General features: G+C 35.4%; 2 protein-coding genes across 3 annotated transcripts in view; one reads left to right on the top strand and one right to left on the bottom strand.

Moving 5' to 3' along the window:
- LOC129801718 (rhodanese domain-containing protein CG4456) overlaps positions 1-21,375 on the top strand; it is an 887,636-nt gene that overhangs the window by 838,850 nt on the left and 27,411 nt on the right. The gene's annotated exons all lie outside the window — the stretch shown is intronic.
- LOC129801671 (uncharacterized) overlaps positions 1-21,375 on the bottom strand; it is a 46,469-nt gene that overhangs the window by 3,500 nt on the left and 21,594 nt on the right. Inside the window, exons 3-9 of one of the 2 annotated variants that reach the window (XM_055846934.1) lie at positions 18,410-18,916; positions 18,117-18,339; positions 17,902-18,047; positions 17,643-17,836; positions 13,633-13,877; positions 13,106-13,569; positions 5,445-5,555 (exon numbers count right to left, since the gene is read on the bottom strand). In XM_055846934.1, the coding sequence (XP_055702909.1) occupies positions 5,445-5,555; positions 13,106-13,569; positions 13,633-13,877; positions 17,643-17,836; positions 17,902-18,047; positions 18,117-18,339; positions 18,410-18,916 (1,890 nt within the window). The remainder of the gene's footprint in view (positions 1-5,444; positions 5,556-13,105; positions 13,570-13,632; positions 13,878-17,642; positions 17,837-17,901; positions 18,048-18,116; positions 18,340-18,409; positions 18,917-21,375) is intronic. The other variant, XM_055846935.1, reaches the window with a different exon arrangement.

The raw sequence follows: 21,375 nt of genomic DNA, 5'->3' as shown, positions 1-21,375 counted from the left end.
ATAAACTTGCTTGTTTAAACTCGTATTTATCTCAATAATTGTACATTACAGAACGTTGGTGTCCAGAATCCAGGAATAATTTTTGCAGAAGAATTCAAGGAAAAATTCTCTAGAACGAACTAATTTCCTATCATTTAATTTTTCCTGTAATTTTCTCGATTTTTCTCATAAATCCTTGAATATTCTTCAAACTTATAAATAAGGCTGTATAGGACAACTTGTGCCCTTCGCGAAAATATTGCCTTGAGGAAAGAGCTGGGGCCACTGAATATCATAGGATGGGAAGGAAGAGATAATGTTAACATCATCGTAAAACATGAACAAAATAATCTATTAAAATATGAATATTTTGTCCTTGGATTATAAAACTTTACTTCCTAGAGATTTCGGTGCCCTGCGCAGCGCACCTTCTTCATTGGTCGAAAATGTCAGGTTTCTGGGGCTTTGTCTTTCTTGGGATCAAAGGGATGTCTTCATTGGGTACATGCGGTACATGGGTCCTGAATCACACACTCCACGAACAATTTTACAGCGATATTTTACTTTTTACAAATAAGTTACTAAATGGGTTAAGCAAAACTTAGTTAGTAGACAAGAAAGATTTTTATTTTATTTTGGTTAACTTGTGTAGTAACTTATAGTAACCTTATTTGTAAAAAGTAAAATATCGCTGTAAAATTGTTCGTGAAGTGTGTGACTCAGAACCCATGTACCCAATGAAGACTTCCCTTTGGCGTCCAAGACAGACAAAATCCCAGAAACCTGACATTTTCGACCCGTGAAGAAGGTTCGCAGGGAACCGAAAAAGCTCTGAGAAGAATTTTTTTTTATTCTGGGCTGAAATGTTCCATTCAACGACCATCAGGTTATTGTTGTTAATAAATTGTTACACCGGTCCCTTACCCTTAAGTTCTCCGTGTTTATGATCTTCAGAGAACTTAGTTCTTTTTTCGAGAATATTTTCGTGAAAAAGAGAAATTAAAAAAAAAATGTGTGAAAATGTTTAATGTAAAAATTTCTTGAGAATTTTCACATTAAAATATTTCAGAATGTTGAAGTGATGGACCATAAGTATCTTTCTGGGATATGTTCTGGAGACACCAAGAAACCCCGAAGTATTCATCGATAATTATTTCAATTTTTCCTCGTGGACATTAAATTTATGTAATTATATATTACATAAAATTAATAGAAACAATTTTAACAAAAAATTTTGAGCACTAAATCGTGAAATTTTCACTTAAAATGCATCTATTTTGCCATCTCACGACCTCCAGGAGCTCGCGAGATAAAATTCGCGGGATATTCAAAATAACAGCCATTATTCCGATTTTTGTGCACTACTACACATGCCATCCCTCTGAAAGCCCCACACTCTTTATCCGTGTTCACTCATACAGAGTGAAGACTCTGTGTATGATGTATATTTCTATTTCGCAAAATCGGGAAAATTTTGGCGGGATAGCAATGTGACGGCGTCAGAATTGCATCACTGGTGTCTTAAAATTAATGAAAAAAATCAGTGTTTACAACTATCCCTGTGTACTACTACCCCAGTTTCCCCTATAACTTTTTTTTGTAAAATTAAAAGAGGTCGTATGTGTGAATATTTAGATTTTAATTAAATTTGAAAATTGAATAAATTAATCAAAATATCACTGACTCACTTCTTTTTTTTTCAAAATAATAATTTAAATAATTTACAATGTTTTCCTGGTAAAAGGGAAAATCAAGTCAAACTCGCATCTTTCAGAAAGTCCGGTGGTATCTCAGTTTCTCTTATAAGGGAAAGTGCGCTACATTCGCACGACTTAAGCTTCGGAAACCTTTTTTTTTCTATTCTCCAAATGGATTTGACTCATGGTTCTTTATAGAAAATTTAAGGCACTGGACTATAGCTATTAAAACATAAATATTAGAATAGGTCATATTTATTCAAATTATATTGAAAAAAAATTAGTGGTGTTCGAAGCTTGAGTCGTCCGAAGGTCGCAGGGTTTTCACTACTTTTTTCATAAACTAAAAAATAATACAAATGAAATGAGAATAAAAAATTACCGTTAAGGGTTCACTGCCCATTTATTTTTTGTGTTTAAAACTTTTGCGAAATTAAAAGATTTTTTATTAAATCTACCTAAATACTGTGCTAATTGGTTAATAAAAACACTTCATTTTTGTCATAATAAAAATGATATTGTAAAGAATCTCAGCGAACTCATAAAAAAGATCCAGTGGTAATTCTATTACTAGACAAAATACGTAACAAAATCCCGAACGATTTTTTTATATTTAATTTTAAAATTTCTATTGAAAGCATATTTGGCCGTTCGGAGTTTTGATATCGAGCTCTTGTTAGCAAGAGCATACGCAATCCACCGCTATGTTAAATTTTATATTTATATAAAACAGTGGAATATGATTTATATACGTAAAGCAACTTATTTATATAATAAAGAGGGTGTACTAAATAATTGCGGCAACTACACTAACGGTTGCTTCAGGTGGATATGTGCTGTAAACGAAGATTTCGCGATGATCCTGGTATTCGACAAATTTCTGAGTGAGAATTATATGATAACCAAACTTTTTTACCATGTTCACTGCTGGTACTGTGGCAGCTATGCCAAAGCACACTTTAAACCCTAATTGTTTCGCTCTATCAAATATTTCCTTTTGCATGATTTTTGATAAATAACCTCTGTGAAAATCACTTCGAATACAGCCTGCAGTTACAAATAGAGCTTGGTTAACGTTAAATAGTTTGCAAATTTGTGAACGCAACTTCATTTCTTCGGTAAAAATCATCCCATCGACATCACTTGGATAGCCACGTTCAATAGAAAGTTTTTTGTATTTTCTAAGGTTTTCCCGTGAATCACTTTCAATAAATCTGTTTGTCAGATATACTCCTATTGTTTCCTCTTTATTGTCATCACTTAAAACTATCACTGAAGCACCAGAGTCCAGGCAATTGGTGAAGTACTCTCTATTCTCTTGTGACTGGCGCAACAAACCCCTTTGGGACATATGTATATGCGGGAGGAAGTTCTTTTGGAGAAACTCTGTTACTCTATCGCTATCACTTCTATTGGTCAACCGCATCAAAAGTTCACGATTTTTTATTAACAATCTAGATACGGCCATGGTTGCTATTTTGATCCACGTTACGAAAATAACTTTGTTAGCTTACCTGTCATCTTCTTTTATACTGTCTTACAATACGAGTATACAGACATGTTTTATAGAGGAAATCTTAAGTTTTTAATTAGGTTTAGGATAACATAAATATAACCATAAAAAGCAACTGAAGAAAATATGACACCTTCAGAGCAAAAACTAGCTTTTTCAATATGGCAATGAATATACGATAGACCCTTTTTGCTCTGATCTTTAAGATAATGTTATCTTGAAAAATGTTTATAACTCTCTCATTAGAAATGACCTTTTTTTAAGTTTTTCGCTTGCAAGAAGTCTTATAGAGGAATCTAATTTTTAATACTGTTGCGAACCTCCATTAAGGCATGCCCTGCCTATTACTCTAGATCGCGAATCCCTCTGTGCGCTTTTGCAGCTGCACGAGATTCCGTGAAGTTACTGTCAAATAGTGAAGTAAATAAAGTGTTGTTGAGTTTAACTCTTGGCCTTTGTTTTTCCTCCCTGCCGTCGTGGTCTCCGGTCAAATCCGCAACAATACCAATAGCGAAAGTGTGTTATAACCGTTATAACATAATCCCAATACATAATTAATCTCGTATAAAACCGTTCTATGAAATTAACTCACAAAATCCGATAATAATTTTACAAGCTTCAGCATTCTGTAAAGATAATTAAATTGAATTTTTCTCAAAAACTCCATCGTGCAAGATAATCAAATTTTAGAGTGTTGTAGTTTAGGGTATAAAGTTTACAGAAAGTGGCGTGGGTTCGCAGAGGTTAAGATAGCACCGGAGATATGAGGGGTCAAAGTTCACGAAATTCAAAAAATCATATCTCCGGTTCTATTTGACCGATTTTGATGAGTGTGAGCTTAAACGAAAGATCTCACAAAATCAACGTTCTAGTACATTTGATCTTCGTGGGACCAACACCAGGGGCGCCAAAGTCGAAAAACCAATTTCACCATCACATAACCTCAATTATCGCGACACGTGCTTAACCGATCTTGATGATTACTTCGATAGAGGACATTTATGTCTATATTTCGTCCATACATCATTTTTTGTTCTGACAATGCGATCTGTCCGATTTTGTCGTTTAAGAGTGAATAAATTGATTTTTCCCATAATAACGCTTTTATACCACTAAGATTCAAATTTGACTGCTTTTACTCGATCAAGATACTTAAAATAAGGTTTTAAATGGAAAATCTCACAAAATACAAAAATTCTTTGATATGGTTGAAGTTCATCAAATAAACACTTGGGGCGCTCTGGGCAAAAAAAACGAGTTCAGAAACAAACAACCTCGATTATCTTGGCTTCTGATTAATCGATGAGATCAAGTTCTACGGCAAAATTATAGAGAACATTCTGGTCTACATTTCACCCATATATCACTTTTCTGTCACTCCATCCAAATCCTTGATATTTTGGTTTAAATACAAAATTTGCATAATTTCACGAATTTGATTCAAGATAACTGAATGGCTTCCCCCAACTTCTGCTGCTCTGAATCGAATTTGCATGCATTCCGAGTTAGCTCATGTTAAGAATCTCACCGACATAAGCCGGTTAGGATTATCTATCCCTTTTTACTCTTTAATTTCGTACTGTTTTCCTTTGATGTAAGATAAACTGGTGCAATAGTAAACATGGGGTAGTTATAAACACTGATAATTATGTCTTCAACTTAAACTTATGTAGCACTACAATCCAAAAAAACTATCCATAATTTCCTTATCCCATTTGAGAGTACACGAAGATCATTATATCTCCCTATCCTTTTCTCTCCTTTCTGTATCGAGTGACTGTAAAAACTGGTTCCCACAGGTGGGTTGCCTCTATGAGACCGGTCACGGTACGGTTGTACCGATCATTGAGAAGATCGGTAGTGTTCCACAGAGGTACCGGTTCTTCCAAAATACACTTTCCCTTATCCCACACTTACGTCGACCATTTCTTTAGCAGATAGGAAATCCATGTAGGTCTCCTGTTCTTAAGTCTAACTTTAAAAAAAAAAAGTTTACTGTTTGTGTTAGGGAACCATCGTCAGATTCTATGGTTTCTTATATAAGGATTTCCACATCTCGTAATTTTCGCACAAAGATTGTCTGATTGCACATTTTTTGAAAAATCCGTTAGATTTATGGCGATTACGATATTTTCACGCAAAAAACACCAGATTTCGCAATTTTTGCATAAAAATTGCCAAATTATGAGATTGAATTTAAATGTCCCTAATGAAATGACTTCGATAGAACTACAGATTATGATTATTTCTCTTACTTGAAGGAAAGCATCGCTGTTATTTGTGGACAACACAGACACTTCATCGGACAGCAAAGGCTGAATTGTAATCTTCTTTGTTGTCAAACTGGGGAAGCAGCAAAGCCCTCGCTGAAAAATAACCAAAAAAAAGCCCCAGATTGAATATTAAACAGTTTTCCTAAGGTCTAAAAGTTAAGTCTTCGTATAATTATTTAGAAGAAAATTAAATGGGAAAATTATAAGTCAGAGACAGTAGAAAAAAATTAATGCACAAACCTGCACAGCGCACTTTTGGTCAATTGCGGAATTATTAAAATGCTAACATCACTTTCTTCACTTCAAACGCATCTCTCTCAATTTTTTCGGGAGTCTCTTTTTTTTTACAAAAATAATAAGTAAATACAAAGCTCATTTGTTAATTTGATATTGAAGCTTATCTTTTTGGCGGATTCGAGGGTAGGAGAGTATAAACACACGCAACACACAAACAACACAGCGGATGTCCAAATTACTTTTCTTTTTTTTTCTTAGATTTCGCGATCTTTTTTATATAAACAAATCACTCAAAATAGGCAAAACAAATTGCAAATTTCACTTTTTGATAAAAATTTTGTCCAATATAAAGCATCAAATATTTCAGTGGCTAGAAAAGGAATTTTAGAAAAATCATTATTTTTTTCAAAATTTCGAAGAGGCACACAATAAATCAAAATTAGGTCCGTTAATTGGTGCTGAAAAGATGAATTTGGGATTTTGGTGGTGGCAGAAAAAACCAGAAAACACATGCTTTTTTAGAAAATAAAATAAATTACATGCTTTATTTTCACTTAAAACTATTTTTTGTCTTAATTTTCTAAAATTTTTTAAAATTTAAATATAATATAGTATTTTTATAACCACCCTTGAGACAAGTTTCACTTGGAAGAAATGACTAAAAATTTTATAAGTTTTTTTTCTCTTGCTTTTCGCAATATTTCTTTTTGGCACTAATTGTTAGCTGACTTGAAGGCAAACAAATTCAGTAAAGAATGTTGGTTACAGATAAGAGTTCGACTCTGAATACAGAATTACCAACTGCATTTTTAATCTATTAATTATTTTCTTCTATTTGCTAATTGCTTTGAAAAATCAACCAAGTGAAAATATTCTCAATTTTTAAAGGTTCCCTTTTCTGAAGTAAGGGACAAAATTTGGGTTGCATATTTCTCATTTAGTTTGTTCATCGAGAATTGAAAACTAAAATTTTAGAAGAGATTTTTCTTTTTAAATATTTTCAATAATTAAAAAAGAAAAAAAAAACTAATTTTGACTAGTTTCTAAGCAACGAATAAATGTTACAGAAATTCAAAGGGAGGAAATCTCTTTTAAGTTTATCAAAAAGATCCCTGGGAAGTATTTAGTTCTTGATTGATTTGTTAATGAAAACCATTAAAAACATCGGAGTTTATTTGGCAATACTATTTTGTCTCTTTTAAGCGCATAGAGGTAAGGGTTTGAACTCTTAAATAACCTCTTCCCACAAATTTAAACATGTCACGCCTCCATAGGGATATATGAAAAAGCACGCTACCTTCGGAGAATTCAAGCTTCGAAAAACTCATTTCTTTCAATACTTTTTTAATCAATTTCACCGATTATAATATTATTGTTTAATATGCAGTTCAATCAATGTCTCAAATTTCCATAAAAAAGCCATGGGTCAAATCTATTAGGAACATTCACAGCGAACAGACTGGGATTTTCTACATGGTCATTACTTTTTTACACCTATTCATTGCTTTTTTACACGTGGAAAAAATATTCAGAAAATTGCGGCACCAAACCAATTTTTGCATCAATTTCATGTTTTTTCTGTTCTTTTACACAGTTTAAAAAGAAAATGATTTATTAGTAAAATTTGCCAAATCGAAACACCTCGAATCAAGAGCAAAAAGCTATTGACCGATCAATTGGTTTTTGCTCTTTGCTCAAGGCGCTCAAGGCACTATTAATCGGAAAATTTTGCTAATATATGATTTTCTTTTTAAATAATATTGTCTCATAAGGCGTAAACAATATCAAATTAGTGCAAAAATCGGTTTGGTTCCGCAATTTTTTGATTATATTTTCCATGTGTAAAAAAGCAATGACCATGTAGAAAAGCCCAGTCTGTTCGCTGTGATTAGGTACATTGAAAAAAAAATTGTGTTGTCCAAAAAGCTTGAGTCGTCCGAATGTAACACGCTTTCCCTAATATAATTAAACTTTATAGTTTTTGTTGTTTATTGTTCATCAATAAATGTTTACTGCAAAATCTTATGAACCATCCATCTTTTACAATTTATTGGAAAGACTCACCCTACCAAAAATTAGCCACACCCCTTTGTAACAAATAAATTTAAAATAAAAATGATAAAAATAATAATAATGACTTCAAAATTTGTCTTTAAAATTGTCTAAAATGCAAAGTGAAAGAAAAAAGCAACATATTCTGCACAAAAAGAAATTTGGTGATGTCACACCAACTCGAAGTCACGCCCATTTGTGAATGTTGGACACACCCAAAATTTCAAACTTTTTAAACTATTACTTCCTATTCGAAGAAAATGCATAACGCAAATATTGGATGCTACGGTAAGATGGGGTAATTTGGAATCGTGTCTAATTTAAAACTTTGAGATTGTCTAACAGTTATAGATGACAAAAGGAAAAAACAACGAAGAAGTACTCTCTAATGCAAAGTCGTGTTGTTCTTTCTTTCGAAGAAGTAATTTCGAATGTAAAGTCTTGTACATCTTTGTGATTTTCTTTTTTTCTCTGACTATCTGAAACAGTGAGAATTCCAAAATAGATATGATTTCGAATTACCCCATCTTACCCTATGCACAAAAAATTGCTGACTTATTAATTTATTAATAAATAAATCGGAAAAACTATGTATACAGACTCAGAAAATGACGTCCGAAAGATCTGTTAACTGTTGATTAAGTTAACCATTACAGGTTTCCTTACTGATTAACTGATTACTATTTCTATTACTGATTAAAAATGTGTTAATGGCATTAAAGTTGCTTATATTTCTTTAAATTCATCAAAAAATTTATTGCTATTATAACAAAGAAAAAAATGTGTAGTAAAATATTTTAAGACGCAAGATTTGCATCAGGCCATTACTACTTGTCGTGTCTCCGTGCCAACATTGTAAATTTACTATAAAAGTTAACCGGAGGTAATTAAAAATTTCACAGGTTTTTTGAAAGCTGATGAAAAAAATATAACATATTTGTTTTGTCACATTCTTTTACATGTTAAATTACATGTTTAAATTTATCATCTTTTTAGTTAATTTAATTATATATATGAATACGTATAATAAACATAAAATAGTTTCAAGTTTTTTTTGGAATAGTTTATGAATAAAGAAAAAGGGAATATTGAAATGAAACGCCTATATTTAAAAACTATTTATGTTTGCCCTCGTGGCAGGTTATTAGGTGAGATTCTTAACAATCTCACCTACTATTTTATTCTATAGAGCTCTTTTAAGCTACCCGGAAACTTCCGAAAGTTGTTCGCTAATGGCGCAAAATGCATTGACAGTAGGGACAGTAAGCGGATGATATAGTTGATATATAGATGATTATAGACATCATAGCACAGGTGACGCATCAAAAATTTCTCGGGGGAAAATTATCAAAAAATCGCACAAAACACAATCATGAAAGTCTGAAAAACTATCAAACTGAAAGAAAATGAGGTGTATACTGCTAATTTGTGGGGTTACACGTTAGAGAAAACAGCTTTGTGTGCAATTAGCACATTAAACCTGAGGATTTGGAAAGAAAACGACACAAATGCAAATTAGATTTTTGGAAGGTTTTCACCTCCCCTGATGAGAGTGCTTTTGAGTAAACTAAGCTAGTCAGAGACACCAATATTCAAGGTATATTTTGGAGATATATAGGGGGAGGTGGGGCTACTTTGAGATGTGAAGCTACACTGGTATATGATTTTTTCGCTTATTTCTAAATGAAGACAGTTTTTACAATTATTTTATTTAGATCTACAATTATTTTGTCTATCCCAATTATACATTATATTAAAACTCAGATTTCTTTAGAAATATGCGAAAATATCATATAACAATGTGGCCCCATAGCTCAAAGTAGCCCTACCTCCCCCTAATAATTATAATAATTGTTTCTGGAATCTGTATGTAGGCTTGAAGCAAAAAAAAATAATGTCAAACGAGAAATTGTTCACTTTAAATTAAGACTCGCTAAAAATAAATGTGGACACCCCTCGCAGAGCCCTACAGTGCTTCTACTAGCTGGGCTCAAAATCCTTTGGCAGTATATTGTTTACACTTCTACGAAGAACAATTGGTACATATTTCAGAAGGACTCATCATAGTAGGATTCATCATAGTAGGAGTCATGAATAAAATTCTGCACAAAAATATAGGAAATCCGAAGTAATCAGACACTAAGTTAACTAAAATGCTCATCCCTGCTGGGAAGGCTGGGAATTTCTAACAGCCAACAGCAGAAGTAACAGAATGTACTACTGATCTACTCCTGACTCTTCGCGACCATGTAAACGAAGATTTAAACGTTCGAAACGTCCAATAAACACGAAATCCGTTCCTCCTGGTTCTTATTATCACATTGGCATAGGAAAAAAGTCTCAAAGAATGCCCTGCGGACTTCTTTTTACAAGATATTGATGCGGTAATAATAAATATTAGGATTGATGGTCCCCCAATATCCAAAAACGGAAATACAACTATCGTTCCCATTGTGGGCTACTTCGTAAGAAGAAAAGACATCTTCCCTTTTCTTATTGGAATATATGAGGGGGAAAACAATCCACACGATATCAATTTATGCTTAAGCGATCTCATTGAAAAGCTCATAAGAAGACTAAATAATTTCGGAGTTTGGGTAACTGAATCAGAAGTATTGAAACCATTTCGTATCGAAGCGATTATTTGTCATGCTGAAGTGCATGCTTGCCTTGCAGGGGTTGTAGGGGGTACTCTGGACATCATGGTTGTGGAAAATATGATCAAGTTGGACATACAGAAAATAGCAGTGTAGTATATTCTACCACAAGTGGACAATTGCACTCCGATACTTCATTTCGTGAGAGGCAGGATTCCCCGCATCAAAAAAAATCTTTTCCGTTTGGATTAGAGCTGGCAAATATAAACATGGTTTCTCAAATGCCACTATGCCCAATTCATTTAGTATATTTGGGCGTAGTACGTACTCTTGGAGTTCTTTCGATGTTTCCAAAGAGTTCATCCTTCCGACTTACAAAAAGGCAAAGAGAACAACTCAAAACTGAACACTTAAGTACGAGTTCCTTTTTCCCTTCCGAATTTTCTAGAAAACCTGATAGTCTATATTACGCAGGAAGATGGAAAGCAACTCAAGAAAGGCAATTCCTTCTGTATTCTAGGCCAGTTTTGAACAAAGTTTTGAACGAAGATCATTATGGACATTTTATGCTGTTGTCCATTGCAATCCGAATTCTATCATCCGATATTTCGTGCAGAATACTGAATGTGTTGATTACGCTATTTCGATGTTACATGCCTTCGTCCAGTAGGGGAATTCTGTAAGTCACGCGTGAGTTCGAAAACTGACAATGCCATTTGAGCTTTTTTTGTCATATCATATGAGTTCGAAAAGGCAATTCATTGATTTTTTAATGAAATCTCTTTACTTGACGATTTTATGAAAATAAAGTACGTCTTGGTTGATTGGTTTAACAAAAATCATTGTCATTTGAATTGCCAGAAATCTCAAATATGTGACTTCTGACGATGCCACGTGAGCTGAAATGGCTATGTCACAGCTACAGAATCGCATTTTCGAAAAAGCTCTCCTTTTCGAAAATGCGATTCTGTAGCAGTCACATCGCCATTTCAGCTTACGTGGCATTGTCAGAAGTCACATATTTGAGATTTCTGGCAATTCAAATGACAATGAATTTAGTTACACAAATCAATCAAGACGTACTGCATTTTCGTAAAATCATTAAGTAAAGGGATTTCATTACAAAATCAATGAATTACCTTTTCGAACTCATATGATATGACAAAAAAAAGCTCGAATGGCATTGTCAGGTTTCGAACTCACGCGTGACAATGCCACGAAAATTACAGAATTCCCCTCCTGGAGATGCATGGTTCAGGAATTTTCTCAAGCGTCATCCAGAGCTCAGCATGCGCAAGCCAAAGTCCTTCTCATTGGAAAGGGCTATGGTTACTGCTGAATATCTAATGGAATGGTTTCAGAATTGTCGAGAATATTTCACAGAACACGATTTGCTGACCATTTCACCAGATCGTTCTTTTAATTTCGACGAAAGTGCTTTTTTCTTAACACTAGAAGATGGAAATGTATTGGCCAGGAAAGGTTCACGTGCTGTGCCAGCTCTTAAAAATTCTGGACCGAAGGAATGTGCCACAACACTCTTCATGGTGTCTGCTACTGGCCAACTTGTTCCTCCAATTGTTGTTCATAAAACTGATATTACACCAAAGATTGCCTTTCACATTAAATGTTAAATGAAATAATCCAATAAACATTTTAAAAATGTTGTAATTTTTTTTTTCGTTTTGATATGCTCGCTATCCAATTAAAAGACCATTTGATCCAATTAGCAAAGAGGCGATCCACTTAAGTAAATGCTAACTTATTTCAGTATCATCATTATTTTATAAATTTTCTTTAATATTTTTGATATTTTTTTTTATATTATGTTTCTGAATGAAACAGTGAATAATTCTATGGATTTAAAAGAAGTAAAAAAGAATTTCATTAGTCCAAAAACAAGCCTTTAAGTAGCACTCTACGAAAAACGATCCGGTTACCCCATTTCACTATATTTGAATTTCGCACAGTGTATAAATTTATGAGTACACTGAGAGAAATCCGAAAAAGTTAAAATAACATTCCGGAAATGTTTATTTTACCTTGCATTATTGATCCGAAATCGGTGTACATATTATGCTTTATAGGTGTATTAGGGGTTAAAATTACCCTTTTTCATGTTAATTTTTCCCCTTAAAAAGGTGTAAAATTAACATTAAAAAATGTTGATATATTTTTACACCTAAAAAGTGTTAAAGTTACGAGGAAAAAAAGTTAATCGCATCCCCGTTTTTTTTTCTCAGTGTAATTATCATCTCCTGGAAGAAACATTAGTGCCAGAATTTCTTCATTGGGTTAATTTAAGATGATAATGATAATGGAAAAATAGTATTGCCAAGAGAAAAGTTTTCAGAGTACTCAACCCGAGAACTTATTGTTATGGCCTGCAAGTGGCTTTCACGGATGAAATACTAATTGAAATTTACCTTTTTGAAAAGCGCATTCATTTAAACTCTATACTTCCCAGGAACTTCCTGACAAAACTTCGTCCTTTCCGAATGGGATGCAAAATTACAGCCTGGACGATTTAGAGGCTGGAGTTGGACTCTTTGTCCCTGGACTACTGCTGCTGCTGATACTCGAGCGACTCCCATTTTTCTGGTACATGTCCATCTGCTGTGCCAAAAGTCGCGATACCAGCGGTTGTCTTCCCACGAGATTCGTGTAGAATACCTCATTGCCCTCCCCACCCACATCCTGCCCACTTCCCATCTTCTCATTCGTCCGAAACTTGCTTAGGGATAACTGACCACTCACCTTGCTCAGTTGCTCATCCAGTTGCTTCTTCATGTGATCATCAATGCTATTCCTCGTGGCATCGTAACTGGATTCGTACGTGCTACCCTGCTGCCCGTATCCATGTGCAGCATCAAAATTGCCCCCACTGTAGTTTGAGCTAGAATTGGGCGAATAATTGCCCATTGATTGCAGATTCATTGCACTCTGGTGATTGTAAGTCGGAGTCGGTGTTTGACTTCCGTATGGAGTTGGCGTAGCCGTAACCGGAGATGCTCCGTATGCTGCAGAAATCGACGGAGTGGGTGAGAAATTCGAAGCAGAATTCCCACTGTAAGGAGAAGGATCCAACAGGGATGATGTATTTGTGGCTGTGTGAAAGGATGTATTTGAGACATTGAACGATCCTTGGCTATTGTAGCTCAGGGGACTCATGGCGAAACTGTCAGTAGACAGATTGTAGGAGTCAAAAGAAGCCACACATACTGAAATACAAGGCCACATTAATTTCCTGAGACGAAAAACAACTCTTAAATGAAAATCACCACCTTTAGGACCCTGAAGGACACGCAGTACTGCATCCTTCTCAGCCAAACGACTCTCAAGCACTTTCAGATGAGCCTGAAGCTCATTCACTCGCCTCTGGGCAGTGTGAACTTCTTCAAGGTATCTCATCTTATCCTGCTTCGCCTCAGCAATTATCCTGTCGGTTTCCTGAGCCGTTTTCTCCATGGCTTTGGCCACATTTTGACGCAATTGTGCCTCTTCCAATTGCCTTTGTTCATTCTCCAATCTAAAAAGTATCATTTTAACAGCTAGAAACCAGGAAACTCAATAATATAATAATAATAATGCTGGCACAACATTCCATGAAGGAACAAGGCCTTCCCGCAAGGGGATTTCTAGACATGCATTATTATTTTTTCTTGTACGAGATGAGGTTGTCAGTTCCATGCCCGTGGAATCAAGTGCAGTGAAGCTCACTGGATGCAATCCGAACACCTTTTACCGCCAGAAAAATTCCTGGTGACCTAAAGGGGATTCGAACCCGGGACACTTGCATCATAGAGCGAGTGCTCTACCACTTGACCCATTGAGTGCAGGAAACTCAACCAGGAAACTTAACCCAAGATAATGTAGAATTGAAAAGACACAAAGTCATGAAAAAGCAATATTATGTATTCATTCTAAGTTTGAGATAGTGGGTTAGAATCTTAAGAGACCCTCTTTAGTTAAAACCTAAAACCCTTAGCGAAACATCTTTACATTCCAGAAATTTCCATAAAAATGACTAAATCCGATATTTACATAATAAGTGTTCAATATTTGTTTGAAATTTATGGTAAACCTAATTTTAGTTGAATCCAGTTAGATGTTCCGTAAAAAGTTATAAAAATGGCACTTATAAAATAAAAGGGATGGCAAAGCGTCCTAGGGTTGGCAAAATGCTCGAAATCGTAACGTATGTAGATACTATACCTCAAGAGTACTTTCGCATCATTTACCATTTCCCAGTTCACAACCTATTTGATCCGATTTCAGATCGGATCCTTTCGTCTCCTTTGGGACACTGGGTACCCATGGAAACAACAATTTTTTTTAGACTATCTAGAATCGATAAAAATCCGATTCTTCTGGATAAGCACAAACTATAAGGATGTCCAAATCTAGGATATTTTTTGCAGGATCCTAATTAACTCCTGAGCTTAGATATTTTTGGTCAAACATCGTGAATTTTCGATTTTCTGCTTCCTTGCAGATATTGTGACTTTTTTGATATTTCCAGACCAGAATAAGAAAAAACCTCTCGGGGCCAATAAGTATGATAACTAACAATTACAGATTACATAAATTCGAAAAACAATTTTTTCTTAAATTTTCAAAAAACTTGTTCAAACTTTATGGGTACTCTCATCCGCAAAAATCTAGAGGTCAAATGTAAGGTTATCCCGCCAATGCCCGCCATTTGCTTTTTGACACCAACCTTGTAAGAAAATTCCAAGCGGGAGCGAAATTTTTGCCAATATGAATAACCCAAAGAAAAACTTGGTTTTGGAGAGGAAGGGAAAGGACTACTGGGAAAATGAGGGGAAAGTTAATGGTTCTTGTGTCAACTTATAGAGGGGTCCCCAAAATGTCTCAAGTTTCTATCTTTAACAGTTTGTCCTCTAGGGGTGGTAACGGGATTTTGTACTTCGTGTAATGATTATAAGTCCTTTACTAAATAAACATTCCCAGATTTACATAATGCTCAAATTGTTAAGGTAGTTAAGGTATACCTCTTCACATATATTTTCGTGCAGATTTTCAGTCCATAAAGGGTTAGGGTAAGGGCTCATAATTTTCATTTACATTTCGACTAAGTTTAGCTCACAAACAATAAATGCTCTGCTAAAGCCAACCCAAAATATTCAAGACGTAATGCCTCCCATCTAGACCAGAGTCTCTGATGGTACCGTTATGGATTTTTTTTTTAAATTTGGACAAAGGAAACACGGATTTTGACCTGGTCTTATCCTCCTTTATTACTACACAAACGACGTTTCGGAACTTTATGGCTCCTTCTTCAGGTATGCAAGTAACTAGTGGGAAAAGTGTGGTCAATACAAATTTTCACTACACTGTAATCACAATTGGACGAGATGGACATAACAATGGTCAGAACGATAATAAGGTGTGCTTCACCAATTCATTACGGTTTGGGCCCGGTTCATAGGTGTACCGTGGCGTTTGGTTTATTCCAATTCAATTACTTTTTTAGTTTTTCTTACAAAAAATAAAAAAACTGAAAATTTTTGAAAAATGTTTTTTTTTTTGTTTCAAATTTCAGCATCTCGGAAAATAAATACCGATTAAAGATTTTTTTAAATTTGGTCTACACTGAAATAGCTCTACAACATAAGCCTAAAATATACGAAATCGGTGAAATAGATTTCGAGATAAACTTAAAAAAACGATTTTTTTCACATTTTGCAAAATATAAAAAAAGCGAAAATCATTGAAGATTTAGCTGTCTAGTTTCGGCATCAGGAATAGTTCAAATATATGTCCTGTGAAGATATTCTGTCGATAGACGAACATTTAATACATAGATAAATGATAAGTTGTAACATTTCAGTAGATATTTCATGTGGGAAGGGCAAGGGGCGCTCGCTAAGATATTCGCCCCGGGCGCCAAAATCTCTTGGTACGCCACTGGCCCGATGCAGCCGGATTAGAAATTTCAAGACTTCTAAAAAAATGCAAATTGTTTGTCTTTAGAAATTCAAAATTTAGAATTTTCTGTTCATAACTCAGAAAAAAAATATTCTTATCAGTAACATTATAAAATCTCGTTGATTCATACAGATTCACATGGGAAAGTGAACCAGATTTTTGGCTACTCTTATCGCCATTGATTCTTGTAAAATTATTGCAAAAATTTTATTCAAATGGTGCTAGAAAACGCATATGGTAAATTAAGCTAATTCAAAAGCTGCTCCAAATGGAAATTTTGCGCTACTCCAAATGGAAACGTCATTGTTTTCATGATAAATACAGTACTAAAGTATTATATTTATATATTTTGTATACCACAATTTAATTATTTAGTTAATTTTGCGCCAAATAAAGCGAAAATCCATTCATATTTACAAATTTTAATTTGTTAATTTCTCAGAAAAATTAAAAGTGTATACCTTTTCACTATCGAATTTTTCATCGATCGACCATGTTTTCCAATGAAAAACACAATGAGGTAATTGTTGTTTATTCGTTTTGTTTAACATTTATGTCATATTTCTGGCTTATTTTAGTTAAATTAAGTGCTACTCTTCATTGTTAACGGTACGTGGAGTTTTCAAATGAAATAATTACCTATTTCGTGAACAAAAAAGGTTTTTCTGAAGTGTCTGCAAATGCTTCAATAGGAAACCCCGGAAATATTTTTTTTTGGAGAGATTTTCTTATTGTTTTAGATGGGAAAGGAGAAAAGACCAGGAATAAGAACAAATCTTGCACTCAGAAGCAACTCAACAAGGTTTCGGAAGCCTTTCGTCGCGGTTTCACTTACACTGTTTGTGTCCAATTAGAAACTTTCCCTTGTCTCCATTTGGATTAATTTGTTTCCAATAGAAGCATTTTACGCTCGCGTCTATTCTTGTATTTAAGAAGTTTTTAAATTATATCTAAAGAATTTTCACTAAACAATAACATTCTAGAAGAGTAAAGGAGCAAATTTATGTAATTCTCTTCAGAAAAAATATGAACGTAATGTGTTGAATCTTCTGTCAAAGTTAAAGCGTCTGGAAATGGTTTTGAATTAGGAAATTTGCCCTAGTTTTCTCTTTCGTTTTTATATTTTTTTTCTCAAAATGAATTTAAAATATTTTCTCTAAAATTATTTACAAACTTTGTGGGAATAATAATCACGATGGGATAAGAGAAAATATTGAAGGTCGTGTAAGTTTAATCAAAATCTCTAACTGTTTGACCTCTACATCAGCTAACGACCGTAGTAAAGTATAATAATATTGCATTTGCGGAATTCGAAGAAGAAAAAACTATTAAAGATAAATACCTGGTGATTTGGTTAGCCTTGTCCTGAATCTGCCACTTTGACTCACTATTTGTGCTGCTTCCACTCCTATTAGAATCCTTGCTCAATTCATTTTCGTACACAAATCTCCTACTTCTCTCCTCATTCTGCTGCTGCTGCTTCGATTGCTGATGCAATTGCGTCAGTCGTTCAATGTATCCCTGCTTCTTCCTCAGCTGCCAAGACAAAATCATCCCTTGTGAATACCAAAACATAAATTTTGCATTTTGAAATAAATTACCTCTTCTTCCAGACGTCTCATATTATGTTGAGTGTTTGTGAGTGCCGTATCGAGAATTCCAATGTGATTTCTCTGCTCCTGCAGAGTCGCTCTCTGGGCGGCAAGTTCGATTTCCTGCCTATCCTTTGCCGCTGTCAATTCCTTGTCTGTTAAACAAAAAAAAAGTGTTTGATTTTCAGAGAAAAAAATATTGTCAACAAAACAATGAACATTACTTTGAGTAAAAAGCTGAGCAATGAGTATTTGATGCTCAGACGGCGCCAATAGTTGACTTTGAAAAATATCCGCTTGATCCTTCAGAGCTTTATTGAGTTCCTGAACTCTCTGTAAATCAGTCTGGAGACGCGTTCTAGCCGCTCTCTCCAGCTTCTCTCGACGCTCACATGATTGCACCAACTCTTCATGAACACGATAGATATTCGCTACTTCTTCCTCGAGCTGTATCCAAGATTGGAAACAATCAAGAATTCAATTGACTACTCTGACCTCCATTGTCACTATAACTCACCTTTTGGGTTTTGGCCACTTTCATGTAGCATGTGTTGAGTTGCTGCTTCAGCAGAGAGTTCTCCTTCATCAGCGCCTCAATTGTCTCTAGATCAATGTCCGTGAGACGCGTCAGATCCGGCTGACTCTTACTCTTCACTTTTCCCACTGTCATGCCCGTATCCTCGCCTCCACCTCCCCAATTAACATATTTGGGCGGATCCTTGGGATCTGTATTCTCAGACACCCCAGAGTCTCTTGTATTGCTACGTCGATTGACAGGAATCTTAATTTCTTTGGCCAAATGCTTTAGCACATGGCTCTGATTAAGGTAATCATCGGGAATTTGGGTGATCTCCTGGATCCCCTGCTCACCGTATGACCTCGGTCGATCTTTCTTGATAATGGATGGTGGAGGACTGGGATAGTCTCTGCCATTGAGGGAGTACAAACTGTCATCATTATGGATGATGATTGTGTTGTAAGAACAAGTGCTCACATCCATTGATGAGCGATTTGAATTGGTTTCCTGAAGGAAAATCAAATTTATAAAGAACTAGCTAAAAAATGGTCTTTTTACAGTTCGATCTTTGTTCTTCCACTCATCTAATCAAAAATTAATAGATAAAATTTTAAAGATACGACAAAACGTCCCAGCTTTGTGGTGTGCTCGAACTCACAAGAAAGAGCTATCCGTTTATTATTTTAAAAACCATTCCGAAATAAGAAATTGGTTAAGAAAAGTAGGCCAAGGTCTTAGTATATTATAGCACAATCATACGAATAAATAAAAAAGTAAATCTGAGAAGGGTAAATCATATACGGGTATATTACTGATTCACTATCAATTAAGTCCGATGCAGTCGCGTTGGAAATAAAAAAAAATCCAAATTTAAGCAAATCGGTTGAAAAACAGGCCCCTCCAAAGTGATTTTGATCTTCGAAAATTCGATTTCGAAATGGTTTTCGACCATAGATGTCAAAGTCGAACAACGAATATTCACCTTGACTAACCTCTAAAACATATTCGAAAATGGCGAAAATGAAACACATTGTAGGAGTCTTTATCGAAATAAATAAAAAAACATGGTTTTGGAGAGGAAGGGGGGGGGAGAAAAAGACTATCCTAATGTTGACTTTTGTGGAGTCGTTGACGACCAGAAGTCGATATCTCTTACCGTTTGGCCTCTAGCCGTGACACAAGCTTTCGAACCAATAAAAAATAGTTTGAGAAATATTTGAGAAAGATCAATTACGCGTAATATACCGACTCATGACCGATTAAGTCCAATGCAATCGGGTTCTACTTTCCAACCCCCAGAGACTACTTTTCACAAAATATCTTCGCGTTTCAAACGATTTCTCTTTGTCTGTCTGTCCGTAAAGCTGTCGCCAGCTCTAGAGGTTAAATGGTTGGAAATAGCGGCTTAGGACCTTCGAGGAACCCCCCCCCCACATAAGTCTGCCTCCGCATTATTAACATGCACCTCGTTTTCCCCCAAAGATCCCTTTTTCTCCAAACTCGTGTTTTTTTTTGGAATTGCTCGAAAAAGCGTTGTGCGATTTATTCATTTTTGGATGTTTAAGAGGTTATTACTAATCATGTCGAGTGTGTTGAGATGCAAAAATCAAATTTATTTTACCCAAAAAACGAGCTACGTCAATGGCTAGCGGACTTGCCGATATTAAGTCCCCAACCTCTCATGAAACGGGGCACAACAGACAAACACACAAGTATTATTATTAATCGTGTCGAGGCTTTAAAAAAATTAAGTATGGGCCAAAAACGGGCCACGTCAATGGCAAGCGGACTTGCCGACATCAAATCCCCTGTTCCGTATGAGGCAGGGGACAACGGACAAACACACAAATGGGGGGTGGTTTGGATCACCCCACAGTCACAAAGGACGTCACAATTGGAGAAACCCCATCGCTGCCTGTTGTCTCTCGAACGCGCTACGCCGCTTCTCAAACGATTGAGAGACTTCCATGTCTTCCAGTCTTGGTCACCACCAGGAGGAAGGCCTTCCCTTAGTTCGACAAAATCTGGTGGAAAGACTTCCTTCCACAGATTAAGTCTGGCCTCCTCTGGTGATTGGTCAAGTGGGTGATGTTTTGACATACAAGGGAGGGATGGTTTGACAATCACATTTTTAGACCGTCACATTCGAAGAGCCCCATCGCCGCGCCGTCTGTTTTCTCTCGAAAGCACTACACTCTTAAACGGGGTCTAAATGGGGGGATAATACGACATATATATAGCCTCTTCTCCTCAATTCCTAAATTCATCTCCAAGCGGCCTCGATGCTTGGTAGACCCCGGTAAACTCAGGTGAACGATAGAAGATTGGGTAACCAACCCCAGTGGGAAGTCACGAACCTGGGAAACAAGGTATTTGGTCCTTTAAACAAGGGATTTAGTCCTTCTAGAAAATCTTGGGCAAGGGTCTAACAACCTCTCCCCGTAAAAGCAAGATTGTTTCAAAAACTCGCAAGGAGCCTCCGATTGGACTGACTTTCGAATAGCGACCTATTCTACGTTTCTGGATCGAACTGACTGAGAGTCGCTAGAAGTAGAGGAGGTTAGTGCGAGAGGCCCGGTCCCTTAAAAGGGACGTTGCAGCCACCTATAATTAAGTAAGTGAGTAAGTACAGTGGGACCTCGATAGAGTCAACTCCCGATAGAGCCAACTTTTCCATTATTATTGAATTAATAATATTGTATGACTTTTTCAAAATTAAAATCAGTGTTTTGGTGTATCAATGTAACGTTTATAATACAAAAAAAAAACAATATTATGTTAAAATTCGTATATTAACCGTGTAATCAAATTTCGACAAAATAATTTTTTTTTCGTGATTTTAAGCGTTTTGACCGATTGAAGGTTCTCTTATCTTTGCTCTCTTAAGATTTTTTTGATTAAGCCCTAGATCCCGTATGACGTGTTTTCGTGTAATCACAAAAAAAAAACGATTTTAGCGCTAAAAA

This window comes from Phlebotomus papatasi, chromosome 2, assembly GCF_024763615.1.
Source record: "Phlebotomus papatasi isolate M1 chromosome 2, Ppap_2.1, whole genome shotgun sequence".
NCBI classification, from domain to species: domain Eukaryota; kingdom Metazoa; phylum Arthropoda; class Insecta; order Diptera; family Psychodidae; genus Phlebotomus; species Phlebotomus papatasi.
The sequence above is the reverse complement of the archived record's forward strand: the minus strand, read 5'-3'. Positions and strand labels throughout refer to the sequence as shown.